At 39.3% G+C, this 14717-nt stretch overlaps 1 protein-coding gene across 1 annotated transcript; it reads right to left on the bottom strand.

Annotated features, from left to right (window-relative positions):
* Nucleotides 1–808: 808 nt before the first annotated feature.
* Nucleotides 809–14694, bottom strand: QRSL1 (glutaminyl-tRNA amidotransferase subunit QRSL1). The gene is made up of 11 exons (XM_085056238.1): nt 14557–14694; nt 14187–14346; nt 12915–13013; nt 11816–11912; nt 9925–10101; nt 7414–7589; nt 7197–7309; nt 5470–5662; nt 4955–5072; nt 1721–1926; nt 809–1261 (listed from the first exon to the last, which is right to left on the bottom strand). Exons 1-11 carry the CDS (start codon nt 14578–14580, stop codon nt 1050–1052), a joined length of 1575 nt encoding a protein of 524 aa, XP_084912364.1. The 5' UTR covers nt 14581–14694; the 3' UTR covers nt 809–1049.
* Nucleotides 14695–14717: the final 23 nt, after the last annotated feature.

Consider the following 14717-nt stretch of genomic DNA (forward strand, 5'->3'; position numbering starts at 1 on the left):
TATTAGTTGTTTAGTAAGTCTTCCAGTGTACAAGATGATGGTTTGGAAATTCAGTTCACATTACTATTGTGTTGAATCACTGTCCATGAAGGAATAGGTGGTATTACTCCTACAGAGAGTCACACTGAGTAAGATGATCTCTTTCAGTAAGTATTTGAGTGTTGATTGTAAAGAACAGCAATGAGGGAAAAAGAAACCTACTCAAGGACTACTACACACCTTTCCCCAGAAGATACCTGGAATTCATCATTACCTACATGGATGTAACCAGGGTAATTGGCACAATTGGTAAACCCAGAGGTTATTTTCACCTCCTGCACAAGTAAGCTAGAAGTAGGGAATATTTTTGTTTCTTTGAATGAACTAACATTTCCACATTTTAATTTTCATGAAACAGGGATCCTAATGCAGGGGTGATTTAACTTTCTCATGACGACTTTAATAAGTATCACATAAGATGTGTAGAGGTGCCATAAGGGATATCACTGAGTGGAGAACTTTGCAGTGCTGGGTTGGACTTTATAATCTTGAAAGTCTTTTCTAATCTAAAGGATTCTATGGTTCCATGTTATTTCCTTGTTTCTATTTGTGTTCAATTCTTAGTGAACAGATCCTTGATACCTTTGTTCCAACAGAGCTTGTCTGGTTGTTGTCATTATAAAAGTCTACAGAAGTGCTCCAGAAGGAAACCAAGCCCTTTGGCAACCATGAAGTTTTCACACAGAAGTTTAGGTCAGTTATTTAATTAGTCAGATACCTTACACACCCTCTGGGGATGAAAAAATCAGCTTCACAGGCATAAGATACATAATTTCAACTGGTGTTTTTAATATCAGTAAGAAATGGCTCCTAATAACATTGGCATGTTTACTTTATGATTCATTTTGCCTTAATTAAACAGTAACAAGCTGTCGTGATTCCATTGTGCATTACTGCATAACGTCTTCTTAAAACAGATTATTACTTCTGCAAAAAACAATTAACTGCAGAAATACATTTTTAGACCATCCCCACAGCTTTCTTGCACTGGCTGAAAGACAAGTCCCATGCTATGAAAAAGAAGCAGATTTCTGATGCTGAAAGACGCCAGTGTCGTGCCTCTTTACTTCTTCTAGTTCAATCATTGGGAATTGTACTTGTTTTTCAAACCATTTGGCTACAGTGAGAAGCTGCTGCTCCTGGAATGAACGTCCAATGAACTGAAGCCCAACTGGCAAGCCTCTCTCTGAAAGAGCTGTAGGAACATTTATGGCTGGCAGTCCTGAAATAAATTTAAAAAAATACACATGCAGACTTACTATTAAACTCAGAGTAATTTTTGTATCAATTTTACAAGAACCAGAAAAAAATTATGTAGAGAAAAAAGACTAGCTAAAATAATTTGATTCAATGAATTGCATGCTAGATGATCCCAAGAAATGAATTAGATTTAACGAGTCAGCATCCTCTGAAAAAGATAATCAGCTCTCCTTAGAAAGAGATTTGTCTCTGGAATAGATTCATTTTACCTGCAGCACACAGCTCCAAGGAGCCCCACTTTAACATCTAGTCTTACATTTTCATGCATTTAACAAACTGTCCTTATCCCTGGTTATCACAAGACATACAACATGGGGGTGAAATATCTTGATTCTAAAGAGAAGATTAAATAGCTAAAGTGACCAGACATTTAAAATGACTAGGCAGGGGAAAACATAGCTGAGTTCTTGTCCCTACTCACCAGCCATGTTTGCAGCCTGTGTCAGGATGTCATCTTGAGCGCTGCGGGTCCTGTTGTCTTCTTGGATAAATTCTAGGTATGGTGCTGCATCACTCAGAGTGGTGGGAGTGAGTAAAATGTCAATACCACTCCTGAAAACCTTCACAAAGTCATTGGCAATGAGACGTCTCACTTTCTGTGCCTTGACAAAGTACTTCTCATAGTTCCTAGAAAGGAATAGGGACATAAAGGCCTGAGACTTTAATTCCCAAAATACAGAACTTAATTTCTTACTGTGGAAAAGACAAGCCCAGTAATGCTTTTCGATAAAATTTTGACTCACACTGGTACTTGAGTTTTTGATATACTGGAAGCTTAGTCACCACTTATGTGTTTATGCTCTCATAGCAGTGAAGCTGTCAGAGAAGGAAGAGATGATGGCACACAGCTGAAGAAAGGTGAAGGGAAAACAAAACCCTACTTTACAATAATTACCTAAAAATCAAAACAACACTTTTATGACCATTTGGAAACTAAACTGTGTATTGAATTTCACATAATCATGGAAAATGCGGAGTTGGAAGGATCCATCAAGATCACAGAGTCAACTCCTGGCCCTGTGCAGGACCATCCCCATGAGTTACACCATGTGCAAATTCTAGAAAATACAAAACCACACAAGTCTGAAAAATAGGAATTTATCATTAAGGATTCAATCCAGCAAGATACTTGAAGCATATGAAAAAGTCCCATCATCCAGGGAGGACTCCAAATGGATTTAAAACTAGGTATGTGGTTGCAGTACATTTCTCTGTAGAATAATATAAAGATCTTATTTTCCCCTACACTTATTTCTCTTAATGTAAACATGTAGTCTATGGATTTCTGTCTTTACACAATTCTGAAGCAGAAACACATTAGTCAGCTTTATATCTGTTGTTCCTTTTAACTTCATATGCAGAACTGGTAAATGTGGAATCTGTAAATTCAGAGAAGTCCAGTTTCAAAAGTAACTGTCATCTAAACCCACAGCTATTTGAGAAAGAAAAAAAAAGTAAAGAGAAAAAAAAAGAAAAATGGAGGGGTGTATTACTAACTGGTATATGACAGAGTATTTATGTATAGATAAAACAACTGAAATTGCCCAAAACCCACTTTTTTAAGAGTTATCCAAAGATTTAAGATTACGAAAAAGAGCAATGAAAATGGTTATAATCAGTAATAAACAGTGGATTCAAGTTAGTAAGTTATATCATGGGAATTAGACCTTTACCTACAATCACTTCAGAAATCAACCTAGCTGCTAATTTCAGAAAGTCCTTAAGTGCCACATCTACATATCTTTTAAATATCTCGAGGGATGGGGAGTTCACCACTTCCCTTGACAGCCTGTTCCAATGCTTGACAATCCTTACAGTGAAGACATTTTTCCTAATATCCAATGTAAACCTCATGGGGTGCAGCACAAGGCTGTTTCCTCTTCTCCTACGTATGACTTGTTACCTGGGAGAAGAGACTAACCTCCTTTCAGGTAGTTGTAGCAAGAGTGACAAGGCCTCTCCTTTTCTACATTAAATGTCTCCATCTCCCTAAGTTGCTCCTCCTAAGACTTGTGGTCTAGACTCTTCACCAGCTCCATTATCTTTCTCTGGACACACTCTGGCACCTAAACGTACTTCTTGTAGTGAGGGGCCCAAAGGTGAACACAGGATTCAAGGTGTGGCTTCACCAGTGCCAGGTACAGGGGGACTGTCCTGGTCCTGCTGGCCACACTATTGCTGACACAGGCCAGCATGCCACTGTCCTTCTTAGCCACTTGGACACAGCTGGCTCACGTTCAGCTGCTGTTGAGCAGCATCCCCAGGTCTTTTTCCACTGAGCAGCTTTCCAGCCACTCTGTCCCCAGCGTGCAGCACTGCCTGGGGTTGCTGTGACCCAAGGGCAAGACCTGGCACTTGGTCTTGTTGAGTCTCATACAACTGGCCTCAGCCCAGCCACTCCAGATCCTCTGCAGAGTCTTCCTACCCTTCTGCAGATCAACACTCCCACCCGAAGTGGACTTGTCTGCAAACTTGCTGAGGGGGGACTCAATCCCCTTGTCCATGTTGTCCCTAAAGATGTTGAACAGAACTTCCGGAACAATTACCTAGTTATTTTAAAGCTTTGAAAAGTAAGATGTAAATAAACTGTAAAAGACAATACTTGCAGGAGACACAGATGGGTTTTCTCTACTACTTATTCTAAGAATGCTTTCTGAACCCTCCACTCTGCTCTTCAAAAGTAATTTACTGTGGAACAGGAACACAACTCCCGTTTGATCTTGGTGGAAGCCAATTGTGTATTCCTTCATAGAAGAGTTAACTATGTGAATTTTAATGCAGCCTTAGGAAAGCTGATCTGGACAGTTGTAAGCAGAGAGAGCACACTTGGCAGGAATATCGGCATTCCATAAAAGCTGGTTGTTTCAGACTGACTGACAACATTCCTGTCTCTGAGAGCAATTAGAAGTCACATCTGATGAATACTCTTGCTGACAGAGCTCTTTCAAAGCAAGTGCACTACAGAGACTGATTACATGCCTAATATTTTTGTTAGTATCTGAACAAATTCAGACAGAGAAAAACAGCACTTTTACTAACATAAATTAGGACTGTTGGATAAGGATTGAAAACTAAAAACATAAAATTGATCCACGCACCAGCTTCTCTACGTGAGCTGGATAAAACCCTGACTTCTGTAAAGACATCAGTTCAGTAGTTCTGCCAATGCTTCTCTTTCCCTGTACACTGAGGCAAAGAGCTGCAGTTAATTTAATTGCTTTGTCTCTGGCTTTCTCTAGAAGACCTCCCTACAATGTACCAGCAGTTTTTCTATGCAGTTTTAATGAGATTAACAGCTACAGAACTTCTAACACTAGGACAGTAATGACTTCAGTATGATTTCAATGTCATACCATAGGGTAGATTTCTCCCTAATTTAACTAATGGATGCCAATAATGCTCTGGCAGGGGAAAAAAATACCACTAAGTTGTTTTACTTATTTAATTTAGGAGGCTCAGTGGTAAGACTCCAGGAAAACATTTTTGTTCATTATTAACAGTTCACTAGGTATTATAGAGCTAAAGCAATAATAAAAATACAAACAGCTACTAGTGTAATGATTATTTCTTTTTCATGCCACGATGAACAATTAATCACCATTTGCTCAAAAATTTGTTAACCTGGCAAAGTTGAATTTCAAGATGTTCTGCTTACTGTTTCAACAAGAAGTAGTTTCCTGACAGAATTCTTCCTCTTACGACATCATTGAAGCCTTCCCGCCGTGTTGCAGCATACATACTTTCAGTGGACTCCTTCATGTCAGAACGGTGTCCTGAAAAGAAAAGGCATTTTGGATATTAATACTTATTGTAATCCTTAAGATTTCGTGACATCAAGTAAGGTTACACATAGTCATACAACAGATCACTATTTGCTGCAGTCTGACATGCTACCGTTCTGGAAAAACAACAAAATATATTCCTGTCTTATTATGGAAATACTAAACTAGATTTTGAGCAGACACTGATTTGCCTGGTAGTGAAATATTTTAAAATATGTGTTTATTTCCACATTTTTATCTGCACAAGGCTTTTTACTCTTTTCCACCTTGAAGAAATAACATCAAGCATCCAAACCATGAAAAGAACATCTATAAAAACTAACACTTTTACATGGCACTCAACAATGTTTCTACTGTCTGAGAAAAAAAGCTTTTTCAAAGGCCTTACCATATTCCAGTCCATCAAACCTGGCCATATTTGATGCCACTTCTGCTGTGCACAGCACATGATAGCAGACAATTGAGTAACGAGTGTGTGGTAAACTCACTTCAACCACTTTAGCACCTGCATTCTTGAAGAGGTCAGCAGCCTTTGACCAGAGAGCCAGAATTTCACTAGACAGCCCTGGTGCATGATATTCCTTAGAGGAAAAACAAGAAGAGGAGTTATTTTACATACTGGTTTACTTCTAGTAGCAACCAAAACACAAATACTCCTCGCTAAAAATACACTGAAACCATTATCTTACCACTCTATGATTAAAAGTACTTACTAAAGCTTTTTGCATCTACTAAATTCTGTACAATCAAGAAGTATTAAATTAACAGGATTTGGTCTTTTGAAGGGTATTATGTTCATCTCAGTAGGATCAACGTATGTATCACAGATCATGGAATTTCAGCAGTTTCTTCTGAAGATTGCCTGGTTATCCCCTTATTTATCTATCAAGACTGTACTGCACTGCTCTGCAGTCATGGGTAGAATTTATTCAGGTCTAAATCCGAAAGCTAAGGGCTGCTGTGAGCAGGAAAGATAAAAATGAATGGCCACAGCATATCAGTAGTAGCTGGCACACCTCGGTGAAACAAATAAAACTACCCACCAAAGAAGAACTACAATCAATGGGTTGGGAAAAGACTTAGATTAACTACATTCCTGTTTCAGAGCCAAGTTATGGATGCTCTATCAAAATTCCCTATTTTTGAAAATACTTGTTTTAGTTCTAACCCACAATATCTGGGTCATAATACTTTCTGATTTCTGAGTAGCTATGACCCATGTTTAATGTATGCATGTATCTGTTTAGAATAACTTGTAGAGGTAGAAAAAACTGTCCAAAGGATAGGAATAATTAACCAGTATCACCATTTTAAATTTATCAAAATTTAAACAGTATGCAGATGATCAATTTTTCCGGGCATGTAATTTTTACATTTTACAGATTGTGAATAATTGGTCAGTGCACATCTCTGCTTACCAAATTAAATCTTTTGGCATGCCTATTCTAGCTTAGGTTCCAATACTGAGACTCCAACCAATAAATGTTATTCACATTGTCTCTTTGAAGGCAGAGCCTTTATTAAATTAAAAATAGGCTGAAGTCCCAAACTTTGTTCCTAAATTTCAAGTACCCTTATAGTTACAAACATGATTAAATTGCACACATCAGATGCCAAATTACAGATGTCTTTCAATTCTTATTAGAACTCTGAAAATCACAGCTCCTTGTGTCATTCAATTGCCTTTAAAATTCTGCTCTGCATTAACACAGTGCCATTTAGACAAGTATCTCAAAGCTCTGCACAAACCAGTATCAAGCTCATGGCATGGGAAGACACCAAGAGCAACTTGTTTGAGGTTACAAAGGTGACTAATGAAAGAGAAACAGAGAGAACGACACACTGAAGATCCCCATTTCCCCTGAAGTTCCTGACAGTGCTTCCCACCATGATGACAAAATGTTTTAGACAATGCATTAAGTATGCTTACTCCAAATTGCCCCAACAGGCAACAGAACACACACCATACTGCTCTTTTCCAGGAGCTGCTTGTCCTGTCTTCACTGTTTCAAACCATAGGAGACTGGGAGGTGGTGGGGAAGACACAAGTGTTTCTTTGTTAGGTGTCTTATTTGTTTCTCCTGTCCACAACTGTCAACAGGATTCAAATGTTACCTTTGGAATTCCTATTGAGAGCTTGCTGACATCAGTCAAATCAGGTAGTTCAAATGGCTTAAAGTTGTCCTGAACCGTGGTAGAGTCCTTAGGATCATGTCCAGCAAGTGAACCTGAAAAATGACATGACATGTTAATAGCAGAAAAACATACATTAGTTAGAATTCAGTTTATTTTGAGGAAATGTTGTAAACAAAGACATATGACGTAGTAGTACCTAACAAAACAGCTGCATCATCCACACATCTGGTTAGGATTCCTGGCACATCCATGGAGTTCACTAGAGGAATGAGACCATGGCGAGAGATCAGTCCATATGTTGGCTTTAAACCTACAACACCACAGTGAGCAGCAGGGTTTCGGGTAGATCCTCCTGTGTCTGACCCTAAGGCTCTATGGTTTCAAAAGGATCATCATTAGTAAGATAATTCAGAACATTTCCAAATCATAAGAATGTGTGGCTTTAAGATGCATGGATTTAAAACTCTGTCAATTCTTCCAGATCAGAAGTTATAATCACATAGCCTAAATTCCAGTCTGCTCCCTATGTCTAGTTTTTATCTTTGATTTTTCTTAGGGTCTCTGAATTAGCCATTAAGAGAGTCCAATTCTCTTCACAAAGCAGATAGGTAGAATTCAGACCATTTAAAAATGGCCCCAAATACCTTCTTCTGCCTTCTCTGTTGGTCTGTTCCAATACTGTGGACTCCAAATGACACATCTCAAGTGATTCAGGGTACAATTTTAAACACTGATATCTAATTTGATATCTAATTTGAATGCTAGGAAATATCATGAATCTGCATTTTCCAGTATACAAAAGAAGAGCAACACTTCTAGCCCCTAACAAGAAGGCATACTTTGGAAAGTCTTGAGATTTTTTTTTCCTGTTTCCAAACCTACAAAGACTGGATAAGAACACCCAATTTACAGTAGCCTAGGTACAATTAAAACACAAAACTATTATTATTATTATTATTATTATTATTTTGAAGTTGACTTCCTTTTTTTGTTCACAGTTGAAACTTTCTTTCTAAATCGAAATTTTTATTTCAAAAATTGTATTGAAATAAAACATGCTGTTCTCCTCTTTTTAATAAATTTAACTCAAGCAGCATTTAAAAAATGAAGCAGTTTTCATTAAAATCTTTGCAAAAATCAATTTAAACTTCAGAGACAGGTAGAATTTTCATTGAAGTGATTACATGACTTTTCCCATAGACCTTTGTTTCTGAGATGGCTGAACCAATTCAACTGACTTTGCTGAAGTGGAATTTTTTTCAAAGCTTTTGTGTTGATATAAAACATCCTCAATTTTACAACATTTTTGGACATTTGAATCTCAAATTGAAAATACAAAGACTGACAGCATTCCTGGTGCTTGAAAGACACTAATAGGGTGGATATACAATAGGTTATAAGCAATAAAATAGCTCAATGAAAAAACGTCTCTGATCTGACAATGTGCTGAGCAGTGCAAAATGGGAGCCCAGCTACACAAGAGAAGGTGCTAGACCCCCTCAGGATCAGCCCATTCTGGCTCAGGATAAGGAGCAGCACTCCTTGGGAATGGCTGCACAGGGTTCAATTTCAACAGTATTAAAATGTTGAGTAGGTTATATCCCAGTAAAGGGTAGGGAGATGAAGATATATATTTTTTTTTTCAATTATTTTAAAAGTTGTAATCAACATTAGCAAGAATATTTTAACTACAAAATAGATGCTTGTAATGTAGTCTATGGACTAACAAGGATAAAGTAACTACAATGCATTTTTAAACACCTTCCAATTAAGAGCACAATTGAAATAATTTTCTATAAAACATTCTCCAACATGTAGCTCTAAAAATTGCATAAAATGCAAGATATAAGGGTTTGGGATCAGTTTTCTTTTAACAGTCAGATGGGGAAGATAGTACAGACAACTGATTTGCTAAACAGTGCTATGCTACTCCATACAGTTAATTATTATTATTAAAAAAAAGAAAAAATCCAGCTTGTTTAAATTCCTTTAGGGAAAAAAAAACCCCAGCAATCATAAACACACATTTGCCTAAAAAATGCCCCCAACACTAAAACTGTCTTCAGTTTTAGACTTGTTTTAGACTAGTTTTAGACTAGTTTCAAACTGTCTTCAACACTAAAACTAACTTAAGAATAGTTAGAAGAAATGGCAAGTTTGTAAGTATCTATGTAGTAAGTACTCTGTACTCTTTTGTTAACTCAGGGATTTGAAAGCTTTTAGGTCTCAAATCTCATGTACTACTACGTAATTATCCTATAAAAACAAAGAAGGAGAGGAAAGATTATTATACTGTTACAAATTAAGGGATCTCCTAATTTGCTGAATTATATTTTCAGTGTGGATTTGTGTAATGCACTTAGCGAGGAAGAGGATGTGTCACAAACCCCGTAGGACTTCTTGAGAGATTATGTAGGAATAAGAATAAAACTGTCACTCCTTTACTGCCACTGTAATTTTATTTCAAGCAGTGCAAAGTGGTCATACCACTGAATAATGCTTGAAGTGAGTAAGTCAAAATTTGCCTGCATGGATTAATTCTGGCTTCATGATATGCCATGAATAACCTAGGGATGCTGAAATAAATTCTTGCATGCCAGTGCCAATAATGCTCTTATTTCATACCAGTTTATGAGAAAATTATGAAATTAAATATTCCAATGTATTTTGAGACATTTAGTGAAAGATAATTTCAAAAGCCTCTTACGCAAAACATGTGAAAGACGACACAGCAGCCGCGCTGCCTCCTGAGCTCCCTCCTGTTATTACCCAGTTATACTCTTTGTCTTCAGAATGGGATTTTGGAACAGACTTTTCCTTGTACTGTCTTGAATAACTCCAGGGATTTCTGACTGGTCCAAATACTCCATCCGTACTCCCAGATCTAAGATATTAAGACAGGACAAATACAGACAGAAGTGACAGATGACACACTGTATTCACCCATTTAATTTTTTTTATCCAATTCCTCATCAGTCATCCTCACAAATTCAATTTCAACAGAGAAAGACTGGTGTATATAAATCCTTATGCAGTCAACTTCAACAACATTATACACAACTGTAAAATTTATCTCTCTTCACCAGGTTCTGACAAAGAACCTGAACTGGTACCTCCTTCTAACTTCTGCCAATGTCACTGAAAAAAACAGTCACAAAGATATAAAAATTATTTGAGCTATGTAAAAGTTAAGGAGCAGATCTGCTTCAAAACAAAGGTATTCTGTTTTTCTAACCCTGTATTTGATGCAATGTCACGGTCATGGGGAAAATTATGCTGCCAGAGGTGGGAAAAAAGCTCCACAATTCCAGGAACAAGCACTTCTCTGAAATGACACACTATTAGTCACCCTGTAGCCCGCTGCAGAGGCCACAGATCACTGGATCAAAATGCCACACTGGCTTCTCAGAAACTGGTTTCAGTCAGCTTGTGGTCACCTAAGTGTGAGCTGCCACCAGAAGCAAGGGCAGGGGGTACTTTCCTGCTTCCTCAGAACCTCCACCCCATGCTCCACCTGACTCCACAGTGCCACTGTTATCAGCCAAATCATCAGACAGAGCGGGCAGCAAGGTTGGTACAAAACCAACCTCACTGAGACATCATTACTTTAGAGCTGGATCTGCTCCCTGATCAAGAAATCATGCAAACAACACAAACCAGAAATGAGAAGCCAGTGTTGAGATAAGCCTTTTTAGGAGAATCCTGTGCTTTGATGAATTTAGACCAGTTGTAATACTGCATAATCAGGTTTTTCCCAAGCTTTTTGCCTGCTCTTCCTCTAAGGAATAGGTTTTTTACACAGAAATTACTTTATTCAAAACAACACAGTACAAGTATTTCCACCCTTCCATATGAATTTCCAGTCAAACCTATGAGTTTGGTTTAAGTACAATAAAACCAAAATACAGCACTTACTGTTTTTCATATGGGACTAAAGTCCCCAAGATTCCCTTCCAGACCTGGCAATGATTCCCATCCCTAACAGCTCGATGCTGTTCTCTGCTACAGTTTGGCTGCCTTCACTGATTTGCAGAAGAATCAATTTGTAAGAGCACTTTTCAATGTGTTCCTGACAAAAAGTCACCAACGTAAGCTTAGGAAACTTAAAAGCATTCTCTAGATTAGACTGTGTGCAGCAAGTCAGGGAGTACTCATACACGTTACCCCAGTGGCCAACCTGCAGAAGCAGTGACTGCCATTGGGGGCACGATAATAATTACCTAAGGGCAAAAAGCCATCAGTAAGGAGAGAGAAAAAGGCAGCAATTAACTGCGTTGTGACCAATTCTACTAACACACTACTGAATCTAGAAGAAGGCCACTTGTCCTTGGCCTTCTGCAAAGGCTGGACCACTTCCTGCCTCCTGAGCACAGCTTCATTCGAACACTGTGTTCACAAAACTCAGCGTCTGTATCATTTACACAACACTGTAAACGCTCAGGGAGAAGTTCATGCAGCTCTGTGAACCCTTCCAGTAAGTATTCATTATTGTCTCACCTCACAGAAACAGGAGTTAAGGATTACAGGTATATTGGAACAGATGGTGTGTGTGCTATTTTATATACAATCACACATTAGAAATAATAAACATCACTCACCCCATTGCAAATTCATCTAGGTTTGTTTTACCTAGAAGCACAGCTCCCTGATCCAGTAATTTCTGAACTACTGTAGCATTGTAAGGAGAAATATAACCTGAAAACAATCAGAACAATTAAGAGCAACACGTGAGATACAAATCATTTTCACAAGTAGCTACTCTGAACATTTTGAAGTTGTCATTACCACTTAGACCCTACATAACCTAGGATGAGAACTATGATAGTGACATGAGATCTCAGGTAGTAACCAATTAATTTCGTGAATGTTGACAGGCGTTTCTCCACTCCCACTTTCATCAGGAACAAGGAAATCACTCCTAATACTCACTGCAATCAATCACAACAGGTCTGAGGATGTGTTTTAAGGAAAAGTATCTCAGTTAATATAACAATTTTTACAAGAGCAAAGTCAAGTTTTGTTTCTTTTCCTATTAAAAAAACCATGATCAGGTTAGAGTTCTGCTAATTTACTTGTGCTACCTTCCACAAGGATTAAGTTTTTCCTTGTGTAGAATAAAACCGATAAAAGAAATGTTTTCTACTTTTGCTTCTATTATAAAAACATTGTAATGCCTTGAAAACCTTCATGGCATGTTAACAGAAACAATGAGTTTAGGAAATTTTAAAAAACGCCTTAAAGGCATTACAGAAAGTGTTTGTATATTGGGATTGTTAAAGCCCATTCTTCCTACAGCCATACAAGAAAACTATTTAAGTCAGCAATTATAAACAGAACAACAACAACAAAAGGACTGTCTTTGGATTTCCTAGGCAGAAAGTACTGACTGCTCTCCTCTAGACCTAAAAGCAATGTGAAGGAAAATGCGAATTTTGGAACCATTTTATTGTAGTATACAGGTTTTTATTATGATTGTTGTTAAATGTATGCAAATATAAATAAAGTGATAATGTGCTCAGAAGACGAAAAAGATGCATCGGTAATACCATATGAACTTGGCTGGTGAAACTGAATAAATGTACTTCCTTGAATGACTCCCGCTCATTTTCTGAAAATACTTGGATTTCTGGAAGACTCCACTCCCTAAACCCTCTAAAGACCAAAAGATCTGATTTTACTTTAAAAGCTTTACTGTACCTTTTAGCATATTTGATGCACATGTTGTCTCAATGCCAGCTGTATTAAAGTTATCTTTTACTGCAATAGGAATTCCATCTAGAATGCCCAGTGGCTGACCTGCATTAGAAATGATTGTAAAACAACAGAGATTAAAGCAAAATCTGCTATATATATAGTGTTCTCATCAATTACTGTTTATTTTACGTGTCCCTTTGGGCAGTTTCTGGAAGCAAGATTGCTCTCCACTTGGTATTTGATGGTTGTCTGTTCCATTTGCAAGAACCATCTTCCATTCCAACTCAAACACTTGAGCAGTCTGCCCAAACCAGATCTGGCATCTCAGAGCACAGCTCAGCAAATGTGTCTAAGCCTTCCAGACAGGCAACTGCTTTCATCTAGGTTGGCTATCCAAAGGAGAGCAAACTTCTTCCAATGTGACCACATGGTGCTTATTTCAGTCATAGGTGCTGCTAAATCTGCTCCATCACCAGGCTGGGAGCCATAAACTTGCCTAGCTGACATACACAGTAGATATGACCTGCAAAAATTACTGAAGCAGTGAAAATCTTTCCCAAGTGATTATCCATCATCCAAAAACAAAAAATGAACCGACAAACACCACCACCAAGAAAAAAACCCCAAAGGGCCTATATCAGGAAGCAAAGCACCCTGGCTGACAATTTTATTAAGCTGCCAGAGGACAGGAAGTGCCATCTACAGAGGAAAACAAGTATCCTATTAGGTGAAAATTTACCTTTCCTGTCTTTCTCGAAATGCAGAGGAAAATTAGGATGATCAGCTTCTAAATGCTGCAGATAACAGGACTGAAAGCTGGTCTGTTCACCAATTATTACCTACAATTAATGAAGCTGCTTTATTTTCATTTGCTTTCTTAATTAAAAACCCAACAGGCTGTGCCAGGTGTTTGCCTATCCCAGTCAGGCCTGTGAGTGACCACTGCATCTGCCTACTCATGGTACCTGTTGGCTACACATTCCAAATGACCTGCTCAAAGAAAGAAGCAGCAGGCACCCGGTAGCAGTGCTGTCCAGGAGGCACAGAGCCCATTTAACCTGCAGTGCCTTGCTTGGTCCAGGTTTTGCCTCCGATTTTTGGACTAAATACTCTCCTAAGTATATCCACGAGCACCCACAGAAACCTCAAGCGTGAGCGTCATCAACCAAGTTAAACAAACCAAGACGCCCCCTTTAAAAAGCAAAGGTGCTGCGTCTAACACTGACAGCTCTTCCACAGCAGCTTTCTACAGACTGACATTACTTACAAACATACCTTTTTTATACCTGTCCTCTGATTCTTCAGCCTGCTTCAAAGCGGTCTCTTCCGCTACCGTAATATAGGCATTCAGAAACTTGGTGCTTTTGATGAGGGCCAGGCACCGCTGGCAGAGCTCCGTGGGAGTGACTCGTCCTTCCTTCAACGCCGCCGACACCTGAGAGCGCAGCCCGTGTGTCAGGGCAGCCGGGTGCCAGAGGCCGCGCCGGGGCGGTACGGGGAGAAAGCGCGATCCCCGCCGAGGGCAGGAGCCACGGGAAGCGCTCTGCCGGGCCGCCCGGGGAGGGGGGACGCGAGAGGACCCCGGTCACCTTGCGAGCCCGCTCCGCTCCCCGGCACCCCCGGCAGGCGGGCAGGCCGCACTCACCTGTCGGAGAGAGGCGCGCAGCATGGCTCCCCCTTCCCGCCGCCTCCTCACGCCCGCCGGACGACCCGCACCCCGCTCCCGGCGCGGCAGCCGCGCGCCGCCATCTTGCCGCTACACCCGGCGGCACCATTGGCAGAGCTGCAAAGAAGGCGGCCGCCCAT

This window comes from Lichenostomus cassidix, chromosome 3 (assembly GCF_008360975.1).
Source record: "Lichenostomus cassidix isolate B80296 chromosome 3, HeHo_3.0, whole genome shotgun sequence".
Classification (NCBI taxonomy): Eukaryota; Metazoa; Chordata; class Aves; order Passeriformes; family Meliphagidae; genus Lichenostomus; species Lichenostomus cassidix.